Below are 16,311 nucleotides of genomic sequence, written 5' to 3'. Positions count from 1 at the left end.
GAGCAGACAAGTCTCAATGTCCAGAAAGTCAAGGTTTTTAAAACATTTTTAATGCCATATTCTGTAGGTCTTTGAAATATTTGAAGATTACCTACCTAATTGAACTATATCTGTGTATATCTAGAAAACTTAACTAACATGACTATAAGTGTGATTATCATAAAAGACTATTTATTAATCTATATTTTTTAATTATCCATTACAATTTAAATGAGTTATATAAACATAATACCTTAAACAAGAGTAGAAATATATATGTATAGTATAATATATATATATATATATACAGTACAACAAAATTAACTTTAAATTTATAATAAGCTGAAATCTATAGCAATTTAAAATATTTTACAGAGGTTGTTGCTCTTTAAAAGTGGATTCAATATTCTACCCTTTCATCCTATTATATCCATATCCTAGCCTCCCTTTTTCTTTAGAAAGATATTGATTATGATCGATAACAATTTGTAACCAATCTTCAAACAAAGACAAATATCCATAGTCAGTTTTTAGAAATGTAGGCATAGTGTTCTAGGTTACTTCCTGATGATAGTGGGCACTGGTAGTCTTAGTGATCCTGAGAAAATTTGTGATAATGGTCAAGTCCTGGGAAGACCAGTTATAACCTTTGTTGACAGGTACCATCTGTTAAGGTTCAGGAGGTCTGGCTTTATCAAATCCGATCCATCTTAACCTAGAACAAATCCATAGCCTCTTGCTTTCTATGGAAACAAAAGCAGAGCCTCCTTTCCAAAGCAACATATCCTTAGATTCAAATTTTGAAGTCATGATCCCTTTAAAATATACATGTTGGTTTAACTGAGCAGCCTTTATAATTAAATGTCTTTCTGCAGTTCAAAATCCCAAAGACAATATAATCCAGACTCTCTGTGTGATTTCCATCTTTACATGGCTTATTTTTATATTGCTTTTACTTTCTCTTTAAAGACTTTATTTTTTAAAACTTTCTATTTCTTTATATAACTGTCTATATTCCTTTTCCTCTCTATTCCAAGCCTACATACATTTTTTACACACACTGTAAACTGTTTAAGGTTTATCCCATCTGAATCTGTCTTATTGTGAATCTATTGCTTTAAACTGCAGGACTCTGCCCATCTTAGCTTTTCAACATGGTAGAGGTAATTCACCACCAGCTCTGGGAGCCATGCTTTCTGCTGACTCTGGGAGGCAGTGGGTCCATGCCTCCATCCAGCAGCGTGTAGCCCAGAAACATTTTCTTCTTTGGTTTCTTTTCTTTTTTTCTTTTTTTTTAACTAGTAAAAGCTAAATCCACTATGCAGTATACTGCATGGTTTGGAGACACCACTGTGTACCGTGGCAGGAACCTGCCATGCTGCTTGGCTTATAGTGACTGGAGGCCAACTCCATCTCACAGCCAGCTGTCAGGAGTGGAGTTTTCACTGCTATTGGCATGAGACTGTGAGACTAGGAAGCCTAGTGTGACTTTGTTTCTGTGCATTCAGAATTTTTAAGCTTTCTTAGGTCTATGTGGTTCAACGCCCAACAGTGGGCGCCAAATGTATTTGGAAGTTTTTCTGTGTCCCAGCCGACTTGCAGTTGGGACAGATTTTTCCCACTTGTGTCCCCCAAGTAAACACACAGAGGCTTATATTAATTAAAACTGCTTGACCATTAGTTCAGGCTAACAATTGACTAGCTCTTATACTTAAATTAACCCATAATTCTTATTTATGTTTGGCCATGTGGCTTGGTACCTTTTCTCAGTTCTGCCTTGTCATCTTGCTTCCTCTATGTCTGGCTGGTAACTCCTGACTCAGCCTTCCTCTTCCCAGAGTTCTCCTTGTTTGCATATCCCACCTATATTTCCTGCCTGGCTACTGGCCAATCAGTGTTTTATTTATCAACCAAATCAGAGCAACACATATTCACAGCATACAGAATGACATCCCACACAGAAGAATTTAAAGGTGAACCCATCTCAGCATTGAATTGTATGGTTACAGAAAAAAAGCCTAAGGTTCCCAGACTGCTGTGGGATGTTCTGTATGTTAAATGTGTTGCTCTGATTGGTTAATAAATCAGACACTGATTGGCCAGTAGCCAGGCAGGAAGTATAGGCAGGACAAGGAGAGAGGAGAATTCTGGGAAGTGGAAGGCTGAGGCAGAGAGACACTGCCAGCCGCTGCCATGAGAAGATGTTAAGATACTGGTAAGCCACGAGCCACATGGCAACTTATAGATTAATAGAAATGGGTTGATTTAAGATATCAGAACAGTTAGCAAGAACTGCTACAGCCATACAGTTTATAAGTAATATAAATCTCTGTGTGTTTAGTTGGTTGGGTTTGAGCAGCTGTGGGACTGGCGGGTAAGAGAGATTTGTCCTGACTGTGGGCCAGGCAAAAACTCTAGCTACACCAAACAGCAAACATTAATCTACCTGATAACCTTACAGGAACTGCCAAATGCTCTCTCAGTTTCAGCTGATAATTCTCTTGGACTATATAAGTCCTTGTCACCCTCTAAAGTTTTGAACAAATTATTCAGTTCAATAGTCCATAGATGGGAAATGTCTCTGAATTATTTTTGAAAGTCATTAAGAGTCTGTAATGGATCTCTCCTATTGTGCACCTTTTGGGGTCTAATTTTTTGTAGACCTATTTTATATCCTAAATAATTAATAGAATCTCTCCTCTCTCTCTCTCTCTATATATATATATATATCTATAGATATATATAGATATATATATACCCTCAAGATATTATATTGGAATGGATTTTTCTACCAAGTAAACAAAGTAAAAAATTAAAAACTTATGTGGAAAAGATCTCTGATTTGATTTTAAAAGGAAAATTGAGACTTTGTCAATTAGCAGGAATAGACCCAACAGAATTGTAGTACCTTTACCTAATGATGAAATTGACAAATTATGGGCCTAAAGTGAACTTTGGCAAAGAGCTTCCAGTAATTTTTTTGGAGAGATTAATAGCAAATATCCCAAAAGTGATAGAGTGATAGAATTCAACTTATAAAGAGAGCTGATTGGATCCTGCCTCATATTGTATGGGAAACACTAATATCTCCAGCCCCTACATTTTATACAGATGCAAATAAACAAGGAAAGGCAGGTTACAAATCAGAAAATTTAAGTAAAGTGGTTCAAAGTCCTTATAATTTGCTTCAAAAGTCAGAATTGTATGCTATTCTGATGGTATTAATGGATTTTTTGGAACCTCTCAACATAGTTACTGACTCTCAGTATGCTGAAAGAGTAGTATTACATATTGAGACTGCAGAATTTATCCCTAATAAGTCAGAATTAGCTTTGTTATTTTTTAGTTACAAGATATAATCAGGAATAGGAAGCATCCTTTATATATAACTCACATCTGATCCCATATGGGTCTGCCAGAACCTCTAGCACAAAGTAATGACAAGATCAATAAACTATTGATAGAAAATGTAGTGGGGGCCTCAAAATTTCATAAAAATCATCATGTCAATAGTAAGGGTTTAAAAAAGGATTTTTCCATAACCTGACAACAAGCCAAGGAAATTATAAGGAAATGTTGTACTTGTTCCTTTTACAGTCAGACTCCACTGCCAGCAGGATGTAACCCAAAGGGCACTCAGAGGAATGAAATCTGGGAGATGGATGTGTTTCATTTTGCAAAATTTGGAAAATTGAAATATGTATACCACACCATTGATACCTATTCAGGATTTCAGTGGGCAACTGCTCTGAGTTTTGAAAGGACTGATTCTGCAATCATGTATTTGCTAGAAGTTATGACTATCATGGGTATACCTGCACAAATTAAAACTAACAATGCTCCAGCATATGTATCTGGTAAAATGAAACAGTTTTTTTATTATTACAATATAAAGCATATTACAGTTATACCACACAATTGTACAGGCCAAGCAGTTATAGAAATATCAAATAGAACTCAGGTGAACCTGTTGCAGAAGATATTTGAACAAGAGAAGGATTAGTCAAAATTTCAGTCTCAAGGACATGGATGAGACTCTAGTCATATTTATAGTGCCAATTGAAGTCTTTCTGGTAATGCATTAGCAAACTTGTAGGGGGTGAGACAATTGCTTTATATCTAGTGTAGCATGTCAGTAATGACATAACCTTTACTAATGCCATAGTAGCGGAGCAAATCATACATTACCCCTCTGAAGCTTCTTTGTCCAAAGTCTCTTGGTCTGTTGCTGGACACACGTCTCTGGAGTATATCCATATCAGTGTGGTGGTATTTGGGGGGAAAATGCAAGCATACCCTTGCCCTCAGGTTAATAAAGGAACAGGAGTTTACTACTGAGGGGTGATGGGATCCTTCCAATGCACCAAGGGCAATGGTGTCTCCTGAGGCAGGTTAATAAGTGTGTTGTCCAATTTGGGCTTGTATGACAGGGTTAACCTATGGTTCTTGGCCTGTGAGCATCTCAAGAGAAACATCGATGTTGTAGTGTATATTAAAACAAGCCTGAGCCTCGGCCTGGTCATCATAGGCAGCTCGCCAGTTAAGGAAGACCACAGGCTCCAACACAGCCTTCATCAAATGGTGACAGTCATAATAAGTCTGTAAATGCATTGCCCATTGCTGAGTGACTTGTTCAAAATACATTGAGTCAGGACCCCACTCATTAGCAGTATTATGGACCAAAGACAGGTCTGCATGAGGCGTAGGTGTCCATGGCTGTTTGGCCACCTTGGGGCCCACATTAACTGGAAACACATATGCGGAACCATAGGTGGAATAGGATGGGGGGTATGCAGAGCAGCTGGCTTGGCAGGCAGACATCCAGGCAAATTACTCCGTGGATACTGCAGTGGTGAGGGGGGTAGCCACTCGAGGGATGAGGGGAGCAGAGAGAGGGGCTGCCAGTGTAGGCTTGGGCACTGCCACAATCATTTCCTCTCTCTTTCCATCCCTCTCCTTTACTTTACGCCTATTCTCATCCATCTCCTTGTCAGCAGAGGCAGAGGAAATCTCAGTCATGGATGGAATGCATGTGATAGATAAGTTGGTGTTACATTGTTCCTGACAGTGCTTATTGTGGGCCTTAATGATCCCCTCAGTAGAAGAGGACTTTAGGCCAGCGATTATAGCCAAAAAAAAAAAAAAAATGGGCATAAAAAACAATGGGAGGGTTACTTCTGAGGCCACTTCCCTTTTCCTGGCCAGGAACAGAACTGTCATCCAAAGATCAGGTTTCCATATGTTCTCTGGAGGAGTAGGAGGCACTCTTAACTGCTGAGCCATCTCTCCAGGCATCATAACCCACAAGCACATGCATGCACTCATAAACACACACACACACACACACACACACACACACACACACACACACACACACACACAAACACACACACAAAAACAAACAAACAAACAAAAAAACCTCTAACATTAGTCAGATGGTTGCTGTTGTTTCCTGAAGGACCAGCCCTTATATAGAAACACCAGGCAAGCCTGAACAAAAGCATGTGCCACTCTACTATACAGACAGACTCACAACAAGAAGAAAAGGGAGGGTCCCAGTGCTTACCTACTGAAGGGACTGAAAGTGCACAATGTAGAGGGACCTACTCACTGAAATACACCACTCAGGGGGGCTGCTCAACCGGTGCTGCACAGGAGGAAAGGGAGACAAACAGACCTTATTCAAGCACCAAATGTCCTGGGTTTCAGCACCAGATGTGGCAGGGGCCTGTGCTGTTGCTCCCTTTGGGGGAGGGAGCCAAGTAGGCAGAGTCAAACCACACAGACTCTGGGAAAATGTCAAAACAACAAGCTCAGTTTATTCAGGAATAGGCAAGTCTTATATACACTCCACTCCACCCTGGGGGGAGGTCTGATGAATATGCATCTGCTGATGTGACATGGCTGCCTCTCATTGGTCCAGGTTATCTCCAGATCATGTCTCAGCTGCTGTTGCTAAGGCCCTTAGGCAGACCCAGGTTGGCTCTTAGAAAGTATCTTTTTACTGGTTTGGGCCATCTTTCCCTCAAGCCTGTTAGGGATGAGTCATCCCACAGATGCCCACATTCCCAAGAGGTGGGGTGGGTGGTTTTTGGTCATTCTATGGGTTTTGGATAATTGTCATTGTTTAGGATGGTTGGTTACAAGCTGTTATTGTTAATGGTCAGGAAAAAAGGCTAAACAAAGGAAATTAGATTCTGGATTCTTGTTCGAAAAAAAAAGATATAGATAAGAGGTAGATTATTGAATCTACTCTGAAAAAAAAAGAGATATAGAAATAATAGGATAAAAGGGTAGATTATTGAATCTACTCTGAAAATAAAAAAGAAGGAATATAGATATGATATAGATAAAAAGGTAGATTACTGAATCTACTTTTAGAAAGCAACTGCTAGTTTTAAATATTTTACATTGGATTGGAGTTTTGTATATTGTATACAAAGTATGTATATTGATACAAATTTGAGATTGATTTTTTAGAATATATTGTACATATATTTCTAAGCTTGTTCAAGGTATTGTACCTATACAATTCATTTAACAATATAATGCAATTTGCTAATCCTTAAAAGTTATTATTACCAACTACTAGAATATAAAGAAATGAAAGTTAGTAGTTAGTCATTACAATCAAATTTGTAGTTATATTAGGTATGTTTTCAAGGTCAAGCAGAGATATATTTTAGATAGACAGGTCATCTTCAAACATTTCAGAGATCTACAGAATATGGCATTTAAAATGTTTTAATAACAGATTTTTCCCCCTTTTTTATGACTATGAGACATGTCTGCTCATGGTAGCACCAATCTACTTCAGAGAAGGTGATGAGCATTGAAGAAACTCCATATGGAATTTACTTTCATTGTAGCAAAAGTTAGCCAATGGGCAAGAAAGTGCCCTGGCATCAACTGCTGACAGTATGCTGTCCAAAATGGACAAGCAAGACACAAAACAAAGGACTGCTGATCCTTGCCAAGACAGGTAGGAAGGCTCTTTAGAAAATCCTGCTTCACAGATGAGTCTGTCAGATATGCTAAGCCTGTAGGCCAAAGATGATGCCCAGGTATTGCAGAGAAACTTCCGGTGACTGTCTAGGCAGCCAGCTGTCTCTGTCATTTCTCACATTTTTTGGAAGTTGCTTGTTTGCACTTCCTGTCTTACTAGGTAATATTATTTCCTTCTTGGGTCTCTGAGGGAGTTGAATATTAGATAGTTATAGTTTTCCTTGTTAAGAAATTCAGAAAAGAAACTCACTAAAGAGGTGTAAATTGTATAAGTTTGAAAGACATCAGAAGATTGTTTTGGTATTGCAAATTTGTATAAAATGTAAATTAAATACAATTCTTTGGATTCACAAAAATAGGATAGATAATGTAATATTTTCTCTGAATTTGTCAAATGCAAATGGACTAGACATTACTGATGTATTTATTGCTTGTATATATTGTATATAGTTTTTGTACTTATTGTATATAGTTTTTCTTATATTAGTTATAACTTTTTTTTAATTTTAGACAAAAAGAGGAAATGTGGTGATATATTGTGTCCCCCAATATGTTGTACACCCTAATAAAACTTATCTGAGAATCAGAAGAAAAAGCCAAGCACTATATTAAACACAGAAGTCAGGCAATGGTAGCATATGCCTTTAATCCTAGCATTCAGGAGGCAGAGATCCATCTGGATCTCTGTGAGTTCAAGGCCACACTGGGAACAGAGCCAGGTATGGTGGCACATGCCTTTAATTCCAACACTAGTTACCCATAAAGGTCTGGAGGTCTGTACAGACAGATAGGAAGTGACAGAGGTGGGCAGGAAGTGGAAGTGATGTAGCAGGGCAGAGAGAGATGAGATTTCAGGGACAGAAAGGCATTTAAGTGTGGGTATATAGGAAGTAGGTCTCTTTGGAGACTGAGGTGTTGGTAAGGTAAGGTTGACTGTGGTTTATCATATTCCTCAGATCTCTCAACTTTTTACTCCAGGTTTTATATTAATAAGACCATTTAGCAGTTCATCTTATAGATACCACTGTGGAGACAGAGAGGAAAATAACTCATGGGACTCATATTTCTTTACCTTTTAACCAGAACAATTCTACATTTTCTTTCTTTTTTTAAGTATTTATTTTATTTTTATGTTAATGAGTGTTTGCCTACATATATGTCTGTGTACCATGTGTGTGCCCCGAGTGTGGTGCTATTGTGTTCCCCAATATATCGTGCACCCTAGTAAACTTATCTGGGGTCAGAGACAGAACAGCCTTTAGATATAGAGGCCAGAAAATGGTCACACACACACACACACACACACACACACACACACACACACACACACACATACACCTTTAATCCTAGCATTCTGAAGGCAGAAATCTGTCTGGATCTCTGTGAGTTCAAAGCTACACTGGAAACAGCCAGCCATGGTGACACATGCTTTTAATCCCAGGAAGTGATGGCAGGAAGCAGAAAGGTATATAAGGCGTGAGAACCAGGAACTAGAGCCTGGTTAAGCTTTTAGGCTTCTGAGCAGCATTCAGCTGAGATTCATTCAGATGAGGACACAGAGGCTTCCAGTTTGAGGAAACGAGATCAGCTGAGGAACTGGTGAGGTGAGGTTATCTGTGGCTGGTTCTGTCTCTCTGATCTTTCAGAATTTACCCCAATACCTGGCTCTAGGTTTGTTTTTATTAATAAGACCTTTTAAGATTTGTGCTACACCTGAGACCTGTGGCTGTCAAAAGGAGGCATTGGATCCTGTCTTGGTTTGGGTTACTGATTTAACACATGACCAAGAGGCAAGGTGAGGAGGAAGGGGTTTATTCAGCTTACATTTCCACAATGTAGTAGTCCATCACTGAAGTAAGTCAGGACTAGAACTCAAACTAGGTAGGAATCTGCAGAGGCCATGGAAGGGTGCTGCTTACAGGTTTGCCCCCCATGGCTTGGTCAGCCTCCTTTCTTAGAGAACTCAGGACCATCAGGTCAGGGATGCACCACCCACAATGTGCTGAGCCCTTCCCCATCCATCAGTAATTAAGAAAATGCTTTACAACTGGATCTTATAGAGACTTTTTTTTTCTCAATTGAGGTTCCCTCCTTTCAGACAATCCTAGCTTGTGTCAGATTGACAGAAACTTAGCTAACACGGGCTCCCCTTGAATTAGAGTGATAGATGGTTTTGATTCACCATGTAGGTGCTGCCAACCAAACCTGGTTCTTTGTAAAAGCAACAAGCCCTCTTTACTGCGGAGCCATATCTCCAGCACTGCCCTTTTTTTGTAAGAATAGATCTGTGTATGTTATTTAATGTACAGAACAAAGTGTATTGGGAAAGAAACCATCCTAATGTTGACTTTACTGTTGTTTTTGCCTCCATTCTCTCCCGGCAGAGCCAACCTGCTCTTCTTCCTCACATTCTTCCAGACTATCACTAGTGTGACCGCTGGGGAGCTCTTTGAGATTGACAGGGACCGCTTTCTGTGAGTAGCTCCTGCTCCAGAAGCAGACATCAGGGTCTGGTGATCAAGTGAACTACATTCATAGTTGGACTTAGAATGTTATTTCATGAATTACCAGTATTCTCCCCTTTTTATTACATATTTAGATGAAAATAAACAAATTGTGAAATTTTGTGTTTATCATGTGGTATCATGATTTTTGAAATATGTAATGAGATTACTAATATTAACTAAAAAATGGGTGGGAAATCAAGAGCAGAGATGTCTGCTGCTCAGTGAAATTTTCAAATTTGAGGTGTGGTCACCAGATCTCCATTATACAGATCATACAGTAGTAGGGGACTGAAAAAATCACAGGAAATTTATGACTCCTCCCCAAAGAAAGATGTCAGGGGTTTCACAGAGCTAAAGTGTGGTGGGTTCGGCAGCACATTGGAGTTGGAGAGGTACAGCTGCACAAGAATGAGAGTCTCCTCTTGATGGAGGGCTGGAAAGAGCCAGACAGCAGCTGTGTAGAAAAGAGCTGTTTATCTCCTGTGCTTTTCAAACATGGAAGAAACTTTCCCTGGTGGCCTATGCTTAGGATTCACTGTTCTCAATGATGGCCAACATTTGCCTCCAAGTACATGCCCAGGAGAGGAGTCCTCAGAGAGGAGCTGAGGGCCTCACTCAGTAGTTAGAGTGCTTGTGTGCCTGAAACCCTGTGTTAGATTCACATTGTCACAAGACCCCAAGCATGGTTGTATTCCTATAATCTCAGCTCTTAGGGCCAAGGTAGAGGCAGGAGGATGGTCATACTTGGCTACATACGGAATTTAAGTCCAGCTTGTACTGGAGACATTGTGTCAAAAAAAAAAAAAAGTCAGAGATACAATGAAGACACTGGAGGGGAAGAACTTGAGATTTGAATGGGCCAGGAAGGGAAAGGATTAGGTTTGGTATCTAGCTGTCCTAAAGAGAGTAGAAGAGGAGAATGAGAGTGTCCTGAAGCTGCACTGTGACCTCAGAGTGACAGTGTCACCTTGTTCATGAGAACTGGAAGGAGAGAAGCCTCCATGACCACTCTGTGAGATGAGGTAGGAATGAGCTGCTCCTCAGGTAGCCAGATTCAGAGGGCAGAGACTCTGAGGAGAGTGGACACATTGGGCTGTTTACCTGGAGGGGCTGTTGTGTGATCAGAGTGGACAAAACAAGGTAGAGTTCTCTGATGGGGAGAATCCTAGTGAGAATGTCATAAGGATGCTGGCCTAGGGATGCTGGTCCCTAAGACGGGGACGTGTATGGGAGTCAGCATGGAGCATAGGGGACACTGTCCTGTGAGGCTCCCTGTCAAGACAGTAGTCAGCTTAGCCATCATCTCACCTGTGTCTTCTGGACTAATCTAAGGATGTTTAACATGATCTTTGTCTCTCCAGACATGAGCATACCAGTGGATACTACAGAGTGTCACCATATTTCCTTGGGAAATTGCTGGCTGAGCTGGTACCCAGGAGGCTATTGCCAAGTACTATATTTACTGTTATCGTATTCATCATAGTAGGTAAGTGACAAAGCAGGAGAGTGTGTCTTTACTCTTGGGGGAGCGTGTTTTGGTTTGTACAACTGTGGCAAGCCTAAAGTAGAAAAGCATGAGTAGAAAAGCACGTCTCCACTGTGTGCCATCTAAAACAGGTGTTCAGTGTGAGGAAAGTCTCCAAAACTTGTTCACAAAATACTACAAAATAATACATGAAACTGTGGTGGTATTGTGTTCCCCAAAATATTGTGTACCCTAATAAACTTATCTGGGGTCAGAGAACAGAAAAGCCACTAGATAGTTAGGATAGGCAGTGGTAGCATACACTTTTAATCCTAGCATTCCAGAGGCAGAAATCCATCTGTTCAAGGATACAGCCAAGCATGGTGACTCACGCCTTTAATCCCAATAGCGAGCCTTTAATCCCAGAGAGTGATGGTAGAAAGCAGAAAGGTATATAAGGCATGAGGACCAGAAACTACCAGCATTTGGCTGGTTAAGAATTCAGGCTTTCGAGCAGCACAGTTCAGCTGAGATTCATTCTGGATGAGGACTCAGAAGCTTCCAGTGTAGCTAAATTTTTCCTGCCTGGCCTACAGTCAGGACAAATCTCTCTCACCTGCCGATCCCACAGCTGCTCAGACCCAACCAAGTAAACACAGAGACTTATATTGCTTACAAACTGTATGGGCGTGGCAGGCTTCTTGCTAACTGTTCTTATATCTTAAATTAATCCATTTCTATAAATCTATACTTTGCCACATGGCTCATGGCTTACCGGCATCTTCACATGCTGTTTGTCATCATGGCGGCTGGCAGTATCTCTCTCAGCCTTCCACTTCCCAGCTTTATTCTCCTCCTTGTCCCGCCTATACTTCCTGCCTAGCCAATGGACAATCAGTGATTTATTTATTGACCAATCAGAGCAGTACATTTGCCATACAGAACATCCCACAGCATTCCAGTCTGAGGAAACAGGATCAGCTGAGAAGTTGGCCAGGTAAGGTTAGCTGTGGCTTGTTCTGTCTCTCTGATCTTCCAGTGTTCACCCCAATAACTGGCCTCAGGTTTAATTTTATTAATAAGTACCATTAAGATTCATGCTACATGAAACTCTGTATTTACTAGAGATTCTGTGTATTATAATGAATATAGTAATAATGTAACCATTTGAGACAGTGCCAGTAGAGCAAAATTAATTATTAGATATCTATCCATATTTGTTGTAAAAGATTTATTTTTACTTTATTTATTTATTTATTTATTTATTTATTTATTTATTTATTTTTTTGTGTGTGTACGCACACACTAAGTGCATGCAGTGCCTGGTGAGGTCAGAAGAGGACATCAGATCCCCTAGAACTGGAGTTACAGGATGTGAGCCACCATGTGGGTGCTGGGAATGGAATCCAGGGCTTCTGTAATAACAGCAGTGAGCCATCTCTCTAGCTCAGCTGTTTCTGTGTTAGTGTCTCCATATGTAAATAAAATACAGAAAAGTGGATAATATCTCATACATATTTATGTGTGAAAAAGAACTTAAATGTATACAGTGTCTTATGCTACCTAATCTTACAAAGAGACAGGAAACTGAATTTGAGGTTTGTTGAAATTATGTAATACAAATAGTTATTTGAAATATGTGTACAAATTCATTTGAACATTATGGTTAAGCTTCACTCTAGACTAATTGTTTAGAATTTCCATACTTTTCACACACACACACACACACACACACACACACACACACACACACACACACACACACACAAGATAAGCACTGATAAAGCTTAGACTTTGTTTTATAAGAGATTTATTATTCAGAACCAGTCATTTAGGCCATGGGATGGCTATGGGAAACGTTCTTGTCCTGCAAGCCTGACAACATGAATTTGATCCTCAGAATCCACAGTGGAAGAGAGAATCACTCCAGAAAATTGTCCTTCAGCTTCACATACAAACTATGGCACATGTACACCATGATATGAGCACCCTTATATCCACACAAGCATTATACACACCATGATAATAATAATGATAACATTGAAAACAATTGGACATGGAACTCAGCTCCCCCAGGATATAACTTGTATTCTTGTGACTATTATAAATACAGGCCTTTGCATGACTCATAGCATTAGGTCCATAAAGATTACAAATCTGCTTGTGGAACTCATTTCTTCCTCCATAGAGTTACCTGGTGATTTCCTAGGAAAAACTAAACTTGGAAGCACTTCCTGCACTCTAGATATTAAAACCACTGCAAGGTTATTTAATCCTTGCCTTAGCTAGGTTTCTAGCACTGTTATAAACACCATGACCAGAAAAATATTGAAGTGGAAAGGGTTTATTTCATCTTACAGTCCAATGTACTTCAAAGGGAAGATAATTCTGCCTGAGGTGCCAGCCCCTAGTAGCACAGAGCTCAAAAGGAATCCACAGAGTTGGCACGTACTAGACTTTTTTTATCTGAATATGTTAGGGAAAAAGATACTCACAGACTCTTTGATGGTTTCCTTCAGGCCCCCTCTTTATTCTTCTTTTGCATTTTCTATTCTTCATTTTCCTTGTGATTTCCTTCTCTCATTCTTGATGTTTTCCTTCTAACTCTATCTTTATTCTTGATATTTCCTTTCTAGTTCCTTGTAACTCCGTCATTCTTGATGTTTTCCTTCTAGCAATATAACTCTGTCTTTATTCTTCTTCTTATACCTTATCTGCCCCAGCAAAATCTTTCAGGCAATATAAAAATTACAATGTGGTTACACTCTGTTTTTCAAGTGAATGATTACAATGAATACAAACAAACAGTAAAAAAACCCACATACACAGCATGTTTTCCATATCCCTTACATGATTAAACATTTTACATATTACAGGTAAAAAACAATTATTCCAGGAACCCATGTACATTCATATTCAAGTAACTGGTTATAGATTAGCCACACAGACAAGCAAGATATTCTTCTCAGTCAGATCTTTTCTGGCAGACTGAGTTTTTCAGTTACAAAGAAAGAGCCAGTTACTTTATTACTTACCTTAAAAGGTCATCTTATAAGGAATCTTAAAGGAATTACAAACCAGAACTTTTATATATGAAAAAGAATCAGTCAACTCTACTTTAAATCTTTGGGTTGCATTCCCACTCATCAATATTTCTTATATCAGGAAATTAAGCGCAAAAATCAGCACAAGGAATAACTCATCACCTTTGATCACCAACCAAACCTAGCTAAGAATGTATGTCAGCTAGCAACAATTGGGCTGTGTTGTATTCTTGACCCTAAGTCAATGAATCTGTAACTCAGCTACGTGTCCTTGTAAACTTTAGATTGTTTTCTGGTGTTTTTCATCTCAAAGCAATCATCAAAACATCTGGATCTAACCTGAAGTTATTTTAAGGCTTTGTTTCACCTAATGATGCATACCTAAAATCTGTGACTGTATCATTCAGCATTAAGAAAATTAGAGCCAGCCTGGCTCCTGAGGACGCAATTGTTTTCCTTAATCATCAGCCTGAACTGCATTCTATACAGCCCCTTAAATGAAACTCATAGGCCCTACATTTTTTGTATTTATTTTTATCCATCAAAACCCTGCATAAACTAACATTATTATTATCATTTAGAAAGCACAGCATAGGGAGGAATCACCTTCATAATAATCCACAGATAAAAATGCCCAGTAGAATAGGATGTTTCCATGAGATAAACACACTATATTACAGGCAGTGGGGTATCTCCCCTCACCATCCACACCATGCCAAATACTCCAGAAAGAGAGCAGTAGCAATTATGTAAAGGCCCAGCAGACGCAAAAGACATTCTGGGGTCTATAGTCTCAGGGCCTTGGCTATCTGAGATTCACCCATCAGGGAATTGCCTCCTGGTGGGATGAACTTCAGTTGACACCTGCAACTCCTCTGACATGGACACCAGCCAGAAGTCAGGGCAGGAAGTCAGGGCAGGAACTAGGAGGCAGGAAGTGAAGCAGAGGCCACTGAGAGGTGGCTTCTTCAGCCTGCTTTCTTGTAGAACCCAGGACCACCTGCCCAGGGATGGCATCATCCAGTTGTCTAAGACCTCCTACATAAATCATTCATCAAGAAAATGTCCCCACAAGCTTGCCTACAGTTCAAGCTAATGAACACATTTTCTAAGTTGAGATTACCTCTTTCCATATGACCTTAGCCTGTGTTAAATTGATAAAAACTAACTGGCACAGTCCTGATCCCAATTTCATTAATAATGCAATTATAATGAACACAGAGAAATGTGTGAACATGGATGTGTTCTATTGCTGATTCTCCTGTGAGAGAATACAGTAATTTTTCTCCATGTCAGTATCCTATAAATTGCTAATAATTATGTTTAGAGGAGAACAGGTATTATATGGAAAGGGATTTTTGTGGCAAGTATAAAAGTAAAGCCATATGATGGGGCTGGAGAGAGGCTCATTGGTTAAGAGCACTTGTTGCTACTCCAAAGTCCCCAAATTTGGTTCCCAGCATCCACAAGATTGGGTAGCAGTTGGAGACCAAGAGAAGTGGGTGGCTATGAAGCTGTTAATAGTTGCACTGATTATTAAAGTATTATTTAAAATATGTATAATTCTATTAAGTAGATGAACTGACACCACTCTTTTCTTTCTAAGGAGTGAAAACAGATGTGAAGGGTTTCTTCGCTATGTTTTTTACCATCATGATGTTGGCTTATTCTGCCAGTTCCCTGCCACTGTTTATAGGGGCAGGGGAGAAAGCAGCAGCCATATCAACAGTACTTGTGGTCATCTACTTTATATTGATGCTGGTAAGTGTGAATTGTGTTTTTCTAGGAAAATTTTCTTATGTTCCCTCTTGCACATGTAACCCGCTTGACAAATCAGTATTTGAGACATGAGGCTTTATGCTAAAGCTTATTATGGTCTGTAGGAGAGAAGGAGCCATCTTTCTTCCTGAGCTTTGTGGCTACTTCTCTGATGTCAGTACTATGATGTAGTTAACATGCCCTTTCTAGTGAGCTCTTAATAGACATTTCTTGGGATCATATTATAAAACCATAATAATTGGAATTTCAAAAAGTGGTATGATTGGCAGATTCCCCCACAGCAAGACAGATTGCAGCCTTCCTTTCATGCTGGTGTGAGAGACTTGCCTGCTGTTTTAACCATAGCAGAGGTGATTTGGTTTATTCAGTAGTCTGAATGGGAAAAGGTCATGATCTGTAGTTGGTTGTTTTTTACTCTTTACTACTAGCTTCTTTGGGGGTCCACCACCCAGCCCCCAAATAAATCACACTGAAACTTATTATTACTTATAAATGCCCAGCCTTAGCTTGACTTCTTTCTAGCCAGATTTTC

General features: G+C 39.5%; 1 protein-coding gene across 3 annotated transcripts in view; it reads left to right on the top strand.

The window, feature by feature from the left end:
- Window positions 1-16,311, top strand: part of LOC128108693 (ATP-binding cassette sub-family G member 3-like) — a 77,072-nt gene that overhangs the window by 38,805 nt on the left and 21,956 nt on the right. For all 3 annotated transcript variants that reach the window (XM_052735592.1, XM_052735596.1, XM_052735593.1), the window contains 3 exons: window positions 9,369-9,458; window positions 10,853-10,977; window positions 15,607-15,761. In XM_052735592.1, the coding sequence (XP_052591552.1) occupies window positions 9,369-9,458; window positions 10,853-10,977; window positions 15,607-15,761 (370 nt within the window). The remainder of the gene's footprint in view (window positions 1-9,368; window positions 9,459-10,852; window positions 10,978-15,606; window positions 15,762-16,311) is intronic.

This window comes from Peromyscus californicus, unplaced genomic scaffold (assembly GCF_007827085.1).
Source record: "Peromyscus californicus insignis strain IS unplaced genomic scaffold, ASM782708v3 Scaffold_13__1_contigs__length_99412109, whole genome shotgun sequence".
NCBI classification, from domain to species: Eukaryota; Metazoa; Chordata; class Mammalia; order Rodentia; family Cricetidae; genus Peromyscus; species Peromyscus californicus.
The sequence above is the reverse complement of the archived record's forward strand: the minus strand, read 5'-3'. Positions and strand labels throughout refer to the sequence as shown.